Source organism: Parasteatoda tepidariorum, chromosome 3, assembly GCF_043381705.1.
Source record: "Parasteatoda tepidariorum isolate YZ-2023 chromosome 3, CAS_Ptep_4.0, whole genome shotgun sequence".
NCBI lineage: Eukaryota > Metazoa > Arthropoda > Arachnida > Araneae > Theridiidae > Parasteatoda > Parasteatoda tepidariorum.
The window spans coordinates 73,506,983-73,526,183 of NC_092206.1; the positions used below are offsets into that span (position 1 = coordinate 73,506,983).

General features: G+C 26.5%; 1 protein-coding gene across 1 annotated transcript in view; it reads right to left on the bottom strand.

Annotated features, from left to right (window-relative positions):
• Positions 1 to 19,201, bottom strand: part of LOC107441902 (structural maintenance of chromosomes protein 4) — a 48,281-nt gene that overhangs the window by 16,676 nt on the left and 12,404 nt on the right. The window contains exons 7-18 of the mRNA XM_071178842.1: positions 19,073 to 19,200; positions 17,616 to 17,756; positions 16,798 to 16,948; positions 13,823 to 13,936; positions 13,562 to 13,669; positions 11,490 to 11,611; positions 8,819 to 8,921; positions 8,452 to 8,583; positions 7,963 to 8,124; positions 6,300 to 6,340; positions 4,744 to 4,931; positions 1,933 to 2,168 (exon numbers count right to left, since the gene is read on the bottom strand). Of these exons, the coding sequence (XP_071034943.1) occupies positions 1,933 to 2,168; positions 4,744 to 4,931; positions 6,300 to 6,340; positions 7,963 to 8,124; positions 8,452 to 8,583; positions 8,819 to 8,921; positions 11,490 to 11,611; positions 13,562 to 13,669; positions 13,823 to 13,936; positions 16,798 to 16,948; positions 17,616 to 17,756; positions 19,073 to 19,200 (1,626 nt within the window). The remainder of the gene's footprint in view (positions 1 to 1,932; positions 2,169 to 4,743; positions 4,932 to 6,299; positions 6,341 to 7,962; positions 8,125 to 8,451; positions 8,584 to 8,818; positions 8,922 to 11,489; positions 11,612 to 13,561; positions 13,670 to 13,822; positions 13,937 to 16,797; positions 16,949 to 17,615; positions 17,757 to 19,072; position 19,201) is intronic.

Genomic DNA, 19,201 nt, shown 5'->3' on the forward strand with positions numbered 1-19,201 from the left:
ATCCCAAGGAAATGATTTTTAGAGAAACTTCAGAGGGAGGAAAAGGGACTTCAACAATTTCCCTCCGCGGAAAATTAAATTCCTCATAAAATATTTTAACTTGGGCAAAAAAAAATTTCAGCGGAAATTAGCGGAAAAAATGGAAAAATCTGAAAAAAAGCGGAAATCCGCGGAAGAATCTCATCCCTGTATATACAATGTTTATGACCGACACTGATCATGTCAACCAAATGAATTGGTTAGTAGCCAACAAATGCATTCTCGCTCAGAACAAAAAGAACTCAGTGATGTAATCTAAAAGAAATTTATACACTTAGAAAACTTTTTAAGAGTAGTAAACTTACACATAAAAAAAAGGAGAGATAAGACTATACAAAATTGGATAAATTTAGGTGATTTAATTTAATTACCCGTAATTTAAAACTCCGTCGTTAGGTTAAGATTTGAAGAAATTTTTTTCCCTCATGTTATCATTTTATTTAAAATTTATCAAATAAATTGAAAAAAAAAAAAGGGAAATTGAAAGTTTTATACAACATAGAATAAGCTTTCTTTTAACAATTAAAAAAAGTTTCCATACATTTTAATTCTAATTATAAATTATCATACAATGTTCATTCTAATCTGTTTCAAGCCAAAACCTCTAAAATGGGAAGTTGGCCAAAACTTTGATAATTCTAGATTGATGGCTACAAATGTAACCTGTAGAATACGGATGCACAAATATTAACATAATAAATAAATTTTAAAAAATGATAAATGAAAACAAAATTAGTTTTGAAAATGCTGTTTATGTTTATATAACAAAATAAAGAATTTGTCTTTAATAAAATAAAATTACAATGAGTTTTAATAACTTTTTGCAGAGATAAAATAATGTTAGTAATTTTTTCTAATTTCCTTCATATAAATTACTTCCATCCACAATTTTTAAACAAATAGTTAACAAAGACCTGTTTTAACAAAGTACCAAAAGCAGATTTATTTCTTGACACTTAAATTGGCACCTCCGTATTATAGAATTTTATTGTTACAACACTTATAATTTTTTTTTTTCAAATAAAAGAAATAATTTTTTTCAATTAGTTGGTCACAGGTTAGGTACGCTGAATATAGAACTCATAGGATTTTTTCAGAATATATTTTAACCAGTGTGAATAACAATAATACTGATTAATCTTCTTCAAGCCAAACAAATAACACATTTCTGCAATTTAGCATTAATTTTTGTTTAACAATTACTTTCCACATAGTTATATATCTGTAAACAATTATTTAAAATATTTTTAATAAGGTGATTGCCCACTTTTGAAAATTTTAAAATTTTTTCATAATTAATTTGAGAATTGTAATTAGAAATAAAAATTTAATTTTTATGCAGCATAAATAATTTAATATTCATACAAACTAAACTAAAATTATTAATTTCTCGCAACTGCAGCAAGAGTGAATTTTCAAAGCAAATTACACGCTCTATTAAGAAAAATACTTGCTTTTGAAAATACAAAATGAAAAGAATTGGCAAATTATTCAAGAAAATGATTATTTCAAATTTTTCAAAGCAGTGACAAAAACAGCTATGATGAACTAGAGTACAATTGGGGAAATTGTGCAAAAAAAAACTTATTTTGGAGCAGATTCTAGCAGCAAAAATGGATTAGAGCAGTAATTTAACATGTATAATGGATTAGATAAGTTGTTTCAGTAGCTATATTTAATACTAATTTCAGAATGTGCTTTTTTTCTGTTATGATCAGTTTTAAAGCTATCAGAAAAACTTCATTGTAATGCTTTTTACTGCAACACAAAGTTGTTTTATAAACTCTTTTCATTAAGATATTCATTAATTGGTGTTTTAAAATATATGAAGCCAGAAAAAAAAAATTCTGCATCAGTTAAGTTTCATGTATGTACATGAAAAGTACTACTCACATTTATATTCATTGTTCTCTTTTTCAAAGAGTGTTTCAATGATGACAGCACACTTGTCTTTTGGGATATCAGCTCTTCCAAATTAAGTCGTTGTTTTCTCACTAGCATGAGCTGCTGATTGAGATTATCCACTTCTCTCTGTATCTCATTTACATCATCAGTTGTAACAGTACACTGCACCACAGTCTGACCCATTCGACCTTTTTGAGGTCTTCCACCACCACCACTCATTGTACCTGCATAATATTATAATTTGAGCATCAAGCATAACTAAAGTTTAACAATTAAATACTTTTTTTACATAAGCAATGCATATGAGCTTAGTGAAGGTTCTAAATAACATTTTCCGGAATTTAATTAAATGAACTTTTTTTTTGTTGCAATTTTGCTTAACCTTTGTTTTTTTGATCTAGTTGTAACCTTACAAGGTGCAAAGAAATAGGTAACATTTTCACAAATTAAGACAGGAAAATTTTTTTTATCGACACAATTATACACATATCATTTATGTTTTCGCAAGTAAATGAAAAACTGCCTCTTAATAGATGACATTGGAAATATGTGTCACATCAAACATTTTGAAGTTTCCATAACAAGCTATTAAAACCAGAACATCTTTTGTTATGTTTGTTTGAATGTTATCTTCAGATATAAGGATATACTTTTATGATTTTTAATAATTTTCGGAGATATTATCTACTATTATACACCTAACAAGCATTTTCCCCTTACATATGGAAGATATGTGTCGTTCTGACATTATTAAATAATAAAATTGCCAAATAGTTTGAATAGTTTACAATATAATTAACAAGCATTTACGTACTATCTCTGTGGCAGAATTTTTTGGGGCTTTCTACAACAAATTTCTCTAGTACTAATATCTTGCTGCAAAATACTTTTAACAATAACAAATATACCTGTTACTAATTTAAAGCAACAGAAATGTTGTGTTTATAAAAAAAAAGCCTATTTGTATAAAATAAAGTTGTATATATATATATTTTTAAATGAATATGTAATATTTTTTTTAATTCTAATAACATGGGCAATATTCTCATATTTTGTAGGAAGAAAACACACTAATTGTTTCCTTTTTTGCATTTTGTAAATCATCACATCGAAAAAAAAGAAACTTAAAAATTGTGAAATCCGAATTGCGAATCGGACTCTTCAAAAAGGGGGTACTAAATGTGTTTCGTTTTGAGATTCGGATAGTGTAATAAATAATATTGTAGCAAAAATATGAGATTTTAAAAACTGCATGGTTCCAGCAGAAAAAAATGATAAAATCATTGCTTTAAAAATCAAATATTCATAAGCACGATTAGAATTTTTCAAATTGTCAGAAATACATTGGAATATTTAAAACCATTATCAATAACTACCAAAAATACAATAAAAACACTACACAGATTTGCGATAGTATCGGCATAAAGTGAGCACGTCAAAAAGTGTTTATTTAATTGCGCAATTTAAATTTTACGTGTAGAAATAATATTAACTGAAAAATAATCAGAATTTTAAAAACAAGTGTAAACTGGTAGCACTGGCAATATAAATTTGAAAAAGTGATGAAATTGTCACATTAAAAGTAAAGAATTGATTTGAGTTTCGTGTATAATTAAATTGTATAAAAAACCTCCAGATTCGTTATTTAAAAAAATGTGAAAATTCATAGCAATAACTGTCGAAAGAACGACTAAAATACCACATGGATTCCGAGAATATCAACGCTAAACGAGCGTGTCAAATTTTACATGCTGGAATAATATCAGTATATTTCAAAGGTTCACAAGAATATAAAAAACTGAGCAATGAAAGACATCGAGATTGCGAAGAAACAAAGCAAAAATTTGTAATTGCCAAAAAAGAAAAAAATCATAACTACATAGATTTACGACGGAATCGGTGAAAGCAAAAATGTGAAAACTCAAACGCATAATTTAAAATTTTCATGTGAAATCAGAATTTGTAATAAAATCTCCACTCACATTCAAATTTTATTAAAATGTAAAATATGGTGAAGTTGAAATATACATATATGAATAAAAGAACATGATTTCTAGAACAGAACTATCGTTTCATCTTTCGCAATTCCGTTTTTTTCTTTTCTTTATATTTTCAATCGAAATTCATGCTGATACAAGTCACCAGCGAATATTTTTATTATTAAATAAAAATCAAAAAGTCATGAGCATTTCCGTTCGCAGGAAAGCAACAAAGCAATCTTTTGAAAAATGAAGAATAAGTTTTGTTATATAATATACGTTCTTATATAATAATTCTGGGGAATAAAAATTTCTTGAAAACCACGGCAAAAAAGAAAACCAAAACTTTTTTTTACTTCATTATTCTTAAATAATAATAGAAAAATCACGAAAATTTCTCTTACCACCAATGTGCGAAAAAGGCATCTTTCAAATACAATTTCAGCAGAAAAAAAAACTAACATTTTTTACTTCCTTAAAGAGAATTCTCTCTGCAAGAACTCTCTAACAATCTGCGATAATGTCCCTGTGATTCTGCCACAGGGAGTACTATGTTATGCATCAAATGGTATGAGACGCCACTCAATACACTAATGTAGTATTTTATCAGAATGTCTTATTTATCTTAATGATTTTATTTCATAAAACAAAAGTTGCAAAAGGTTACTATAGATTTTTTTATTCAACTCTAATCATTATTTTGTACTAGAAAAGATAGCCAATAAAAGTTCATCAAAATAGTATTTAAAAACAAAATATTTCCTCAAATAAAAAGAACCATAAATTATTTCTATTTACACAAAATCATGTAACATCATACCTGATGTTTCAATAAGTTCTCCTTTTAAAGTAACTACTCGAAAGCGCCGACTTCCTTGCAGACCTATCCTAGTTGCTTGTTCAAGATCTCTTGCTACTAAAGTGTCACGAATGGCAAAATAAAATGCATTGAGTATTTCTGGATCCTTAACCTTAATCATATCAAATAAACGTACAGAGTCTTCAGGCCTGAAAGACAAATACATATTAAAAAGAAACTGCAAGATTTCAAACTAGACTAGTCTGTAATTCTAAAAGGAAAACCAGTAAAATCATTAATCAGTATCATTATCTCAAACACTTTATATGTGGGTCTGAAATTTTATGGCCTATTTATTTACTTTCAGGGGAGTAAGTTGCTAATATTCTCAAGACTGGATATTTTAAAACAAAAATGTGTGGAGAACTGTAGAGCGTCTTCCACTACAAAAATACAATTCCAATTCACTAGTATATAAGACATGTTAACTCAATTCTATGAAGGGTGACATTGTTGATAACTACTATGTAATTGATAAGAACAGAGTACATATTTTTTATGCTTGACCTTAAACTAGTATCTTAAGATAATGCATGAGAGGTGAAAATATTTTTATCTAAAGAGAAATTGAGCCAGTTCACCTAGAATAAAAAACATGTCTTTGCTCCCTTTCTTGCCATTGCTTTAGTAATGCACAGCAGAAAAACAGAGGGAAAATGACTTATCTGGAGTTACATTTTTTTAAAATTATTATTTATTAATTCTTGATTTCATCTTACTTTATCTTTAAGTTACTGAAAAATACAGAAATATTTTTAAGACTGTAAACTTTTACCTTTTATTCTTTGCTTGTATGGTCTTTTATTAATTCTGTCTTAATAAAACACTAAATCAACATTAACAATTTGAACAAAATGTGTAGTTTGACATTGTTTCAGATTAATTATAGCATCGATATCATGCAATTATGCAAAATACTTGTAGTTTCGATTTTCAAATGCTGCGTCTGTCAAACCTGTCATTGTTTTGGATTTTTTATTCTTTTCTTGCATGGTGTTTTATTAATTCTATCTTAATAAAACACTAAATCAACTAATTCAGCAATTTTATATAAGCACCAGTCACAAATTTCACACAACTAGTTAAAAGATGAAAATATTATCATGAATTTTAAGCAGAACAAGATGATTCAATAGACCACAAAAATACCATTAGAATGCCACATCACTGCCACACAATCTAAAAATAACTGAACACAACTTGCTTTAGCTCTTTGGATTTTTTTTTAAGAGAATACAATAGAATATTAGATTGCAAGTGGCATATAGCTATAAGACAAAAGGAAATTTTTTACAGAATTTAAATTAATAAACCAGTGTTGCTTTAAAATATGAGAAGAACAGGTTTAGAGTAGATAATTTTGGTTTTGATTTGTTTAAAAAGTGTTTTAAATTAAATTTCTAGGAGGAATTATGCATGTAATTAAAGACGAATTAAAAAAAGATTTCAAATTCAAAAGAAGTTAAGAGAAGAAAGTTGTAAAATAATGAATGAACAAAAGGGATTAAATAACTTACGTAGCTATTTTACGATGTGCAAGTTCTTCATACTCCTTCATCTGCAAGTGAAAAGAGTACAGGGTACATTACTAATAGAGTACATAGAAAAGGTCCAATTGCTAAAATGCTTTTGATTCACGCATATCAGCTAATCAAACTTTATTTATCTGAATTACAAAATATATAGCTGTTTATCTTCATGTTTTTTGAATTATCAAAAATGTTATAAAAAGTTAAATCTACAATACAACAACAAGATTTTGAAACAACAAAGCTGCTTTAAATAATTATTTTTATGAATCTTATGAACTTTCCATTTCTTCAGAAATACATTATAACAAATCATTTAATTCATTCATTAGCAATTGCTATAATACATTTTGTGTCGATGATCACTTCTGAGGTATCTAATAAAATCTTGTCTTGTTTCATTTCAATTGAATATTCCATAATATAGACTCTATGGTTACAACTAACAGTGAAAATTTCAATCAATCTAAACATGTCATTGTTAATAATGATTTTGGAAAAAAAATGGCTTTTAGTAAAAAGAATTTGAAATTGCTATTAAAAAAAAAGCTATATATCAAAAACTAGGGATGTAACGAATATTCGGCCCTTTTGCCGAATATTTGGCCTAGCCGAATACTGAAGTTATTCGGCTGAATATGAATATTATTAGATATTTGGCTGAATAAATTCATAATAATAAAGAAAGATAATTTGTTAAACGTGCTTTTAAATATATTTAATCATGAATATCGCAGAGTTACATTTCACTGCATTAATTATTAGAAAATCTAACATTTACTCAATTTTAGTTGTATAATACATAAGTGTATTTAATAATGTTACATAAATAAAAACGTTTTCTTGTTGCAAATTTATCATCATATGTATTTAAACAAGCATTGGAATCTTTTACATTAAATACAAATATATATAGTTTGTTAAATAGAAGTGTGAATACTATCTGAATCGGCAATTAAAATGTATTTGTGATTCCCTTAATAATATCTATTTATCAATAATATGCACTAGAAATATATGATTATATAATTATTTATTATAAATGTAAAACATTAATTATCCATTTAATGGATGTCTTGATACTTAGAGAAACAAGCTACTTAACAAGCTTAATTTCCTGGGTTTTAATAATTTTTCTGACAAAAAAGAAAGTTAAGAATACATTTAACGGTAGTAATGAGTTCTTATTTTAAATAAAATAGCATATAAATTACAAGTATAACTATAACTAAAATATGCTATTATTAATTATTTAGATTTATAAAAGCCATATTGCCTTGTTATTGGCATCAAGATATTTAAATTATTAAAAAAAATAAAACAAGTTGTTAAATTTTTTTTAAATATACAAAGATTAAAAAAGCAATTTCGTTAATATTTGTTTCATTTTTAATTTAAAATTTGAAAATTATTTTAATTACAATCAAAAGAGAAATTTTTAAAAAGTAGTAGTATTCGGCCTAAAATTTGGCCGAATATTCGGTTTTCGGCCACACCACTATTCGTTACATCACTAATAAAAACACAAAAATTTTGAAATCAGTTTCAGTAACTTATTTTTACAAAAGTGGAAGGATTACTTAATAAGAAAAATTTATTAGTCTTTTTAGGGAGCAAAAAGTTCAGGCAAAAAAAAAAAGTTTTCTCTTACCTTATCTAAGGCTATAAAGGTTGTGTAACCTAAATTATGTTTTCTTAAATGCTCAACACATTCTCGAGCAGTTGCGATGGTATCTGTCACAATATTGTCTAAAGACCCACATGCTGTTGATATGGCTATATCATACTTTTCATCAATGGCTCCCAAATCTCCCTAAAATGGTGAGTGAAAATACCTTTTGAATTAGAGGATGAAGCATTAAAAAGTAAGATTGATAGAAAATAAAAAAAAATACACTTAAAATTAAGTATTTAAAGCAATGCTGAAAAAATCAGATTCTTCTAAATATTTTAGGAAAAGGTGAAAATCTAAAATTTACTGATTAGCATTTTAAATAAAGATTATGCAAGTGGAGTTATACTTATTATTTAACTATAAAACAGTTAAAAAGAAAAACAATAAAAATAATGAAAGTTAATTTAAAAGTTGAAACATGCAGAAAAAATTATTATTAATTGTTCTCAATGGAAAATGGCTTACAAGTCTTCCATAAACACCAGTAAATCGTCCTTTTGCTTTTTCCTTCAAGAAAGCTTGAACAATTGTAGAGCGGCTACTCGATGTAGACAAAGCTGTTCTGGCTTCTTCTAATTTATAACGTCCCATTTTTAACTAAAAATATTACATTTTTAATTACTAAAAAAGTAAACATAACTTAAAACTGTGCAAAAAAGTATCATTATAATATTACATAAAAAACTACCAAGTCTAAAAACTGCCTCCAGTCTTTTAGTGCATAGTCGTTAATTGTATAAAAATGATCAGATAAAATATAAGTATGTATAAAACATTCAAAATTCATACAGTGATGTTAACTACTTAATTTGAAAGCAAGGTAAATAGTTACTTGTTGAGTTAAAGCAGCTTCCTTGGCTTTTGCTTCTTCTACTTGACATTGAAGATCATCTAAACCTGGACCACTTAATTTTTCTTTCTCTACCTTCATAAGTCTGCAAAACGCATATTAGTTGAAACATAATAAAATTTCAATATATATATATATATATATATTGACATGCCATAGCAGCTTTGGAAAAAAAAAAGTTGAACTTTGCATGGAAACAGGCACTTAGTAGGAGTAAGTTTGAAAAATTCAAAATCAAACCTTAATAAAAATTACAATTTAAATTAATTATTGTATTAAATAAAAAATACATAACTAAATTATAGATTTAATGAAAAATAGTTTTTTTTTTCAGAACATTTTAATTCACTTCAAATTATAAGATTCTTATATTAATGGTTTCAAAATGTCACTGTTTATTAAATCCTTAATTGAAATAATTTCTTACAAAGAGCAAATTTTAAAATTTAATATTCTTTTGAAAATTGAAATTAGGTTTAAAATTAAAAACAATTGATGAATGACCACTCAGTTTATCATTTTTACATTGAATTGTCAATTGGATTAAAATCATTATAAGCAAATTGAGTTGAGATCAGTTTAAATTTTTGAAACATGAAATGTCCGCCATACAAGATTTGATTTTATCTCCTAAAAATAGCAAATAAGTATGTGACCCATAATTTACTATTATATATTTCATGCCAAGGAAAATTTATTATTTTTTAATAATATTATTAAAGAGTCGTTAAAATTCAAAAACAACATATCTGGTAGTATAGGTAGGATATCTCTATCATTCTTTAACAACTTGTGTATGGCCCCCTAATTCAATGCATCAAATTTGTGCAACTTTAGAATTGTTAAGTTTATGATTGAAAACGGACAAAAAAATGTGAAATTCTGCAGACATACAAAAAAGTGACCGCTCTGTATATATACATACACACACACACATACACTACCCTATAATAATGGTAGACACATTTTCAGTTCTTGTCTTTATTTTAAATTTCTCTAAAAATACTTAGAGAATTATTTTTATAACTTTAGAGGTGTTTAGGCCATGTGAATTTGTATATTTATAAATAAGGTTAAAAGCTTTCAGAAGTTTGAGGAACCAGCACTAAATTGTGAACAAAAAAGAGCGTTTTTGAATCAAACACCTTATGCCAGACAATATAGCAATATTGATTATCGATTACTCTGGTTATCATTTGTAATACTTGAGCAAAATTTTTTAAGCCTAATTTTAATATTTATGAAGATATGGACATTTTTTATAAAAAAAAAATAATATTTTTGAGTTACATTTTCTTTCTGTAACTGCAAAAATATTCAATAAAATTAAAAAATTTTTTTTTGTAACTTTTAATTAATAAAACATAACTATCATTTTAAAATTTGAAGAAAAAAAAGTTACAAATTGCACAGGACATAAGCATTTAAAATAGTCCTTTTATACTGCACCATGGGTGCAAGTTGGAAAAAAGGCCAAGACTGAAAATTTTTTGACTGAAATACCTAACGTACACAATACCCCCTTGACATATGCAAACTATCTAAGAAAGCTTTACCATAATACATCAAGTTTAAATACTGTACAAAAAATATTTATTCATCTGTCTTTTGATAAAATAGCAACAGGACATAAGAAAGTAGACCAATAAACGTAGACCTAAAAAATATTTTTAAGGACAGAATAAAAAAAAATTCCGATTTCCGTCTTTGAGTCAGTCTTGTTTCCGTCTTACTTCCATTCGCGGACATTTTCGAAAGACGGAAATCCGTCCTGGGGACGAAAGACTTGCACCCATGTACTGCACACGAGAAAAAATAAATAAATTTTTTTTCCTCATAAATTTGTAGTTAATTGTATTTTGCAACTTATGAAAAATGTCCGATATGAATATCTTGAAAATTTAAAAAGTTTTTAATAATTTTCTAAGTAGTTTTTGCAAATTTTGCTCGAAAGCTTTCAATGGTTAAGTGTTTTCTGCAAATTTACTTTGTATCATGAAAAAGTTTTTAATAATAAATTATAATACTTTACAATAATTGTCTGGACAACAAAATGTGATAAAGTAAGAAAAGAAAATATGTGAAATAAAACATAATTTAATTGGGGATGGACTCCCCAATAATTGTCTGGACAACAAAATGTGATAAAGTAAGAAAAGAAAATATGTGATCAGAATTTATTCNAAGAAAATATGTGAAATAAAACATAATTTAATTGGGGATGGACTCCCGCAATGTTGCCGTCATTTTTAATGAATTTTGCTTAATAGCCAACATTCTGACATTGAATAATGAATTGATAAATGATGAAAATATTTTTTTGATGGAGCAAGCATTAAAAATAACAAGTATATTATAAAGAAAAATGTTATTTTCTAATTTTAAAAATGTTCTCTTTTTTTAATTTTTCTTAAAGCTTATAGATTTTTGTTTGAGAATACTTTTAAAACAGTAAAATATAAGTGACATTTAAAAAAATGTATTTGAAAAAGCAGGAAGTAGTCGGTTTTTCTTTTGGATTGTCGTTAACTAAGTAACAAAAATATTAAGTTTAGGAAAAAAGCAGATTAAGTGATACTTGAAACCAAAATCCTAAATTTTGCTAAATTAAGACTTCTATTTTCTTTTAAGAATCATTAAAAATAATAATCACTTCTGTTCATTCATTAAAGACTGAACTGTTCTTTCATGACTGGCTATAATCGAATCAAGCTTCTCTTTTTCTTTTTTCTCCCCACTTTTCAATATGTTTAGCTCTGATTGAGACAGATCCATCTAAAAAATAATAATAATAAATTTAGATTAAAATGAAGAAATTGAATCCAAATCTAAGTTACGACTCATTCCTATTTTAAAAGAAAAGATTAAAGAACTTCCAATGGATCAATAATTAAGATGAATCATAAAAATAGATTCTCAAATGTTACGCAACTAAAATTTGTGACCCATGAAGATATTCAATGCAATATATTGTAGAAAATGAAAGTGCTCAAAAATATAATTTGTAAAATATGAGGTTATCTGGTATATTAAATAGAGGTTTTTAAATTGAAAAATCAAAAAATTACATAAAGTTTTTATTTTGACTAAAAAAATTATTGACATTTAACATAAGCATATTGCCAAAGAAATTTGAGATATAATTATTAAAAACAAAAAAGTTCCAAATTATTAAGCTTCCATTGGATTACATAACGATTTTTTACTGTCTCTTAACAAGTGTAACATAATAATTATTAAAAAGTGGTACAGTTTTAATTTTAATGTTTACATTTAAGAATAAGAAAATTCACATAATGAGAAATCGAATTTGCCCGAATTATTACTGACACTTGACCTATTTTAATAATTATTTACTTAAAATACAACAATAACAATGAAAAAAGAATAAAAAAAGAACGAACAATTAAAAAAGAAAGTATAATAAAACAAGCATTAAAAATATAACAGAACGTTCATAATGACAAATGTTACGAAAATGTAACAGGCATTTTAAATAAAATTTTCTCCAACTAATTTGAGTGATTAAATATTGCATTGCATGAGTACAATTTTTTTGTTTGACTTGGTTTGGAAAAGTCACGATGTTTCAATATTAATAAGAGTATAGAAAATAATTTAATAGAATGGAAAAAAAATATTTTCTGGATAAAAATTCCAAATAACCAAATTATTGCAATTTATTTTCTTTATTTCAATTCTAAATAATAAAATAAATTTATCTTCTTAGTTTTACTCACTTTTTTTTTAATAGAATGAAACGAAATCCATTACCAAGATCAAAGACTGAAAATCCATTACAAACATAATAAGGTCACACTTAATTGTATGTAAGCTATCCAAATGTTTTTTCGTTACCTAGTAGAAGTCAATATAGCTGTTTTGAGAAAGTAGTGAATTGACATTCAAAAGTGCTATTGTAATGATCCCATTTTAAGACAAAAATTTCTAAACTTTTAAATTTTCATAAAAAAAAATCTGTTTTAATGTATTCAAGAAGGTTAGAGGATTGTTTATTAAATTAGTTCCTCAGAGACATTCATCAAAGTTGGCCATTTTAATCTAGGGTGGGATAGAACATTTAACTTGATATATTTAGATAACAGTATTTGAGTTATTTTCAAATTAATAAAAACAAAATTACAATTTGAATAAATTATATTAGTACAGTTCTAGAATCAGAATTTTTCTAAAGATAGTTTAATAAATTTTCCTACTTTTAGGTTCTTGATAAATATCTTCAACAATTTAAAAATTTTATTCAGCATTATTAAATTGTTTTTTATAAATTTAAACAATAATAAAAGTAAATTTTAAGAAAATTAAGAACAGATAAATGAACATAATTTTGGTTTACATATTTAAGAAAAAATCCAGAATTCCTAAAAATTATCAAGTGCTACTTCCCACAATCTAATAAAGAGAGGTCTTTATTTCCCAGTTTTTTCCTGTAAAGGTAAAGCACTGTTGATATTCTATCATAAAAAAAGAAGTAATAAATATCAAAAATTTAACCAAAAACCCATAATAGGGTGGGAAGGGTAACCAATATTTTTAATATCGGAAATTAAATTGCAAATAAAACATATAAAAACATTCTGCTATGTAAATTTTGTTATTATGAACCATTGCTAATTATCACTGTACAAACTTAACCCATTGTATAATCTCGTTTTTTCTATGGCTAACTTTTTTTCACCCTGGAATCTAAAACAACGAACTAACCTCTGATTTTATTTGACCAGATACATTTTTCAGTTGCACAAGTTCAGCCTCTAACTTGTCTTTCTTTTCTTGCAAGACATTGGTTTCCTGCTTTAAAGAGCCCATAGCCTAGGAAAATAGAAAATATTATATTGTTTAGTGATGTGCAAATAAAACAGCTAAATAAGAAGAGTTAGCAATTAGATTAATTAAATTAACTTTTTTGAAGTTGGACTGAAAATATGAACATTAGATGCTATAAAATTATAAATAGAGCCTTACCTCTTCCATTTTCTTCCCATCTACTTCTTTCTCTTCTTCTAACTTTTTCTTTTTTGCTTGCAACTCTACTGTTTCTTGTTCATATATGCCAGATTGCTTGTTCAATTTATTCAACTGCATAAGAATATTAAGAAATATTTATCAAAATATAGTAAAAAATGAAATTTAGTTTTTTAAGATGAGTTCTTGACTCTTTAGACAAAATTGCACAGAAAACTCATCGCCACATCCTTTTTTATTTTTTTATGTAGTTAACCATCAACTAAAAGTTCAGAATAAAAGTTCAGAAAAGGCTTGGACTAACACTGAGACTAGTTTCCAACTCTATTATAAAATAAACTAATAAATTATTATTTCAGCAAAAGCGATAATTATAGCCCTACTAAAAAATTTTTTTTAACTAATTAAATTACCTTAATCTCAAGGCTCGAAAAACCGCCCGTCCGCGGCGGTCAAAAATTCGCCGCAGACAACAAATTTCTTAAATCCAGCGTTCGCGCGGACAACAATTTTCCCGTTAATGTTCGTGATTCATTTTAAATTTTTGTTATCTTACAAGAGTCTAGCGCCTCACTTTTAAAATGACCCTCTAATCTCGAAATACAGCAACATGCTGCGCATGGTGGAATTGATGTTTTCTCTGTCTGGGAGTACTGCAGCGGTTGAAAGGGGCTTTTCAGCAATGAACTTACAAAAAAACACATTACTTACTGGTCTTAAACAAGAAGCGTTAAACGCATTTATGAACATCTACCTAAATGGAAAACCTCTTTCAGATTTCTGTGCAGAAACCTCTGTAAATCATTGGCTTGATTGTGGAACTGGCAAACGTCATATTTGATTCATTTAAAAAACGCAGTACCATCGGATAAATTGACATGATAATTGACAGATAACTTAACCTTTGTTATTTAAATTATTTCATCAAAGAAATAAATTATTTCATAATAGAAATACTTGGTTTTACTATTAGTAACCTAGTATTTCTTTTATTACTGTATAATGTAATCCTAGTATTTGTAATCCTAGTAACTACCAATTCATTGTGCAATTTATATAAATGTTTGTAATAAATAAGCGAAAATTATATTTGTATTTGTTTAGAAGCGACGGGTTAGTTTCAAAGGAGGACGGGTACATTGTTGGACAAGCCGTCCTCGGGGACGGGTAAAATTTCTGAGTTTTTTCGAGCCCTGCTTCATCTTATGCTTTTCCATGAAATTTTAAATTTTATCTAGTAATGCTTTTTTCTTTTTCTTTTAAATTCTGTTTGACCACACAACAGGGTTGCCACAGCAAAAAAGGAACAAAAATAGTTGCTTTTAGTAGCCTCAAGAAGGAAAATAGTTGCCTGAACAGGGTCAAAAATTTATCGAAAATAGTAGCCAAATAACTAAAATTATAGCTTATGTGTCGTATACTATGATTAGGACTGGTTAATGTCAGAAATTTTAAATTGTGATACATCGCGATACAGCGATGTATCGCAATTTAGCATATGTTCAAAAATTACCTATGGCAAATCTTTAAATCAATCAAAAATAAATAAAAAGAAATAAATCTATTACAAAAGAAAATACTAATTCTAAACATATTCCACTATGACATCAATATCATTGCTTAATATTTTCAATTAAAATAATAAAGAAGTCAAAGTAAAAGCAAATCCAAGTTTTATTTCATTATTCTTAAATTAAAAATGATTTAAGATTTACTGGTTTAAAAATAATAATACTGTAATAAAATATTTTACATAAATAAATTAAAAATTAAAAGAAAAAAAACGGAAGTAGAAAACAAACGAAAGAAATGTTCACTTTAGAACTGTTTTTAATTTTTTTAAATAATTTGTTGGGAAAAAAATTATGCTTTTAAAACATCATTAGACCCTCTTTTAATTAATTATTTAAAATAATAAAAAGTAGTATTGACTAACGGTCAAACTCTGTACTTAATAAAAGTAAAAATATTTTTTCTTTATTATTTTCTTTTTTGAAAATAAATTGACTAAAGATTTAGTTGTTTTAATTGCACTACGCACATGGTAGGCGGCAATAGGTACATGTTAGTGAGGGGACTGAAAAGTAACATTCATTTTTTAAAAAAAACTTCGCTAAGAGTAAAAAAGTCTCCCACTAGTTGCCTATTCCTGAAAATAGTTGTTTTTTTTGGCCTTTTCAGGCAAAAAAAAAGTCGCCGAAAATAGTAGCAAATAGTCGCATTTTAGTAGTCTGTGGCAACCTTGACACAATAAGGCAGGTAACATAGTGTCTTTTTTCCAACAAAAATCAATAAAAAAGTCCATAACAAAGCCAATTTTTTTAAATAGAAAACTCTTTAATTAACAATTTAAACATATTTAACAAAAACTATCTCAACCTCAGTTCTTAACGTTAGGTAATTAATTATTCGTAAAATAAATTATCGCTTTTTACAAAGCTTAGATGTTACCTTAACACCTCACACTTTCAAAGATTGTAAATGCTAAATTGTATTGATTTTCTATATTTTAGTAAAAATTTAAGAGCATCTCTCTCGTGCAATGCTGCATTATTTTGTATGACATAAAATGAAGGAAATATAAAAGTAAGCATGTGATTAATTCCTGATCTATAAATCAAATGTTTAGTTAGAAAGTAAAATCAATATTAACTCAGATATCTAGGTTTTAGGAAGCTTTTAACCATGCATAAATGTCTGGAGTAAGAAATTCTGATAGTTGATACTACATAACACACTATACGATTATATTATACTTTTCAACTATATTAACTAACATAATATGTAGGATAGTTGAAATATAATGGGAATTGTTTAATGCTTTATTCCAGATATCAGCAATAAAAAACATTGATTGAAACAAGTTAATGTCTTGAATTTTGAGACTAACTATTAGAAATTTTTTCAAATCAAAAATCTTACAAAAGAGTTATTTTGAGGTCAGAAACAGAGCTTGAAAAATTTATATCATTTACCTCATTTTTTGCATCTTCTAAGCTTTTCTCAAGTTTTTGTGTTTTTTCTTTAGAATGCTTGATTAACATTAAATTTGCAGCATCTTGGCGTTCAAGATTAGCATATTCTTCTTTAGTCTCTTCGTATTTCTTTTGAAATGACTCATACTCACTGTCAAAAACATGATATAAAACATTATTTGACACTTAATATTTCGCCACAACATATCAATAAATGATAAATTTAAAAAACAGCACCTTCTTAAATTAAAAGAAACCTAAGATCAATAAATTTTAAAAAAAAATTATAACACTTAAGTTTCTTAGGGGTTTCAGGACACAAAAATCTTGAAACTTATCAGGGTTATTTCATCATTTGAAAGAAAAATACTAAATCTCTATAAAATAAAGAAAAAAGTATGTTCCTTGATCTTAATTAGAACACAAGATTAAACTTAAATACAAAGGTTGGACAAAAATAGGGAAAAACTTCTAACTTACTCATTTTTTCATATTTCTCAAGAAATACTGCGAGAATCATTTTATAACTTTAGAAGAGTTTAAGTTATGTGATTTCTAATAGACATCAATGAAGTTGAAAGCTAGTAGAGGTTTCAGGGACCAACAATAAATTACAAATGGAAAATAATGTTTTTGAACACTCTATGCCAAAAAATATAGCAATAAGTTTTTAACAATTATTTTGGTTGTTATATGCACAAAGCTTTTAATTAGCAATAAATGGATGAAATGTTTGTACTTAATTTATAAAACATAAAGTATTTTTGGCAATAAAAATTCTTTAACAATGAATTAATAAAACAGATAGCACAAATTACCTATTAATTTTATTCATTGAATTTTCTACAGTCTTTTTTGATGCCCGCACATTTTCTAATTCAAACTTGAGTGCTTTCATCTCTTCCAGAAATTTATTTTTCTTTTCAGTAACTTCTTCAAAAGCACTTTGTGCTTGATATCTATGTATAAAAAAATCAATTAATCTACTTAATTTTGTATTAACATGTATTTAGAAATGCATTACATTAATTTTCGGAAGAAATGTCACACCCTCGTACATGTCGCACCTGCAAAAAAACAGTGCTAAAATTTTCAATTATCATTACACACACATTTCTATTTTAAGTAATAATAATTTATTCAATTTAATTTAAGAAATTAAGGGCTCTCAAGCACCAAGAACTCAGGAATTTTGGCAGCAGTGTACTCTGGCCATTTCCTTTTTTCAGGACATGTTTAGTTAATGCTAGGGAGCATTTATATACATATTAAAGTGATATGTTCAGTTGATGTTCCAAATAACTAGAAACAATTTGAAATTATACTGTATCGATCAAATAAAATAAAGAAAAATATCTGTTATGGATTGTTAAATTGCATTTATTTATCAAGTTATCGCTTTATTTATGGTCTTTTTATGCATATGTTTTCTTTTATGCATATGTTTTCAGTAAAAATTGACACATCTTTTTGGTCTTTTTATGCATATGTTTTCAGTAAAAATTGACACACCAATCAGGAAAATAAATCATAATTGATTTTTGTTTCTTAATCCTATTCAAAGACTCAGTCTAAAATATAAGTTTCTTAATTAATAATAAACACTCAAGTCTGGTTAAAAAAAATTGTTAATTAAAATCTCCAAGCTTTAATTTACTTATAGACTGATAAAAGGACATATGTATTACTACTTCATAATAAAATTGGTAAGCAAATGAGGTAAATGAATACAGAAATATTTACTAACCTAATCAACCATGATTGAAAATCTCCTGAGCTCTGATTTTCCTCTTAATAAAACACATTTTAATGTTTCCTTTAAATATATATACTCATATTTAGATTTGTAGTTAAGAAACCTTTCTAACTGATAACTACTTTAAAGTGTTGTAAAATTATAAATTTAAATTTTTATTAAAATGTTAGATGTTATTGAAGACCTCTGTATCTCTCCCTCTTTTTTTTTTTGAAGTATTAATTAAAACTCAATGATTTTTAAAGGCTCTAGAACATCTATTTTTAAGAATCAAATTCTGTATGGGCTTATACTGGTCAATATTTATAAAATGATTAGACAAATAAATACAATAAAACTTCTGACTAACAAGTTTTAAAAAATTTTCATCACAACATTGTACAAAACAAAATTCCTTTTCCTATAAAGCAAAATGGATACATAAATGTATTTATATGAAATAAGTGTTTAATTTTTTTGAAAGAAGAGGAACACTTTTAATTATAAACTTGCAGAAATGCTAAAAATTTAATGGGTTACCGTTTTAAATGATAAAGAGAATTCTCTGTTAAGCATAGTTTGTTTTCTAGTCGTAAGAATTCAATAGCTTTGTTTTTTGGACCCTCAAGTTCATCTTTCTCTTTCTCCACCATTTTCAGTTGGGAAACC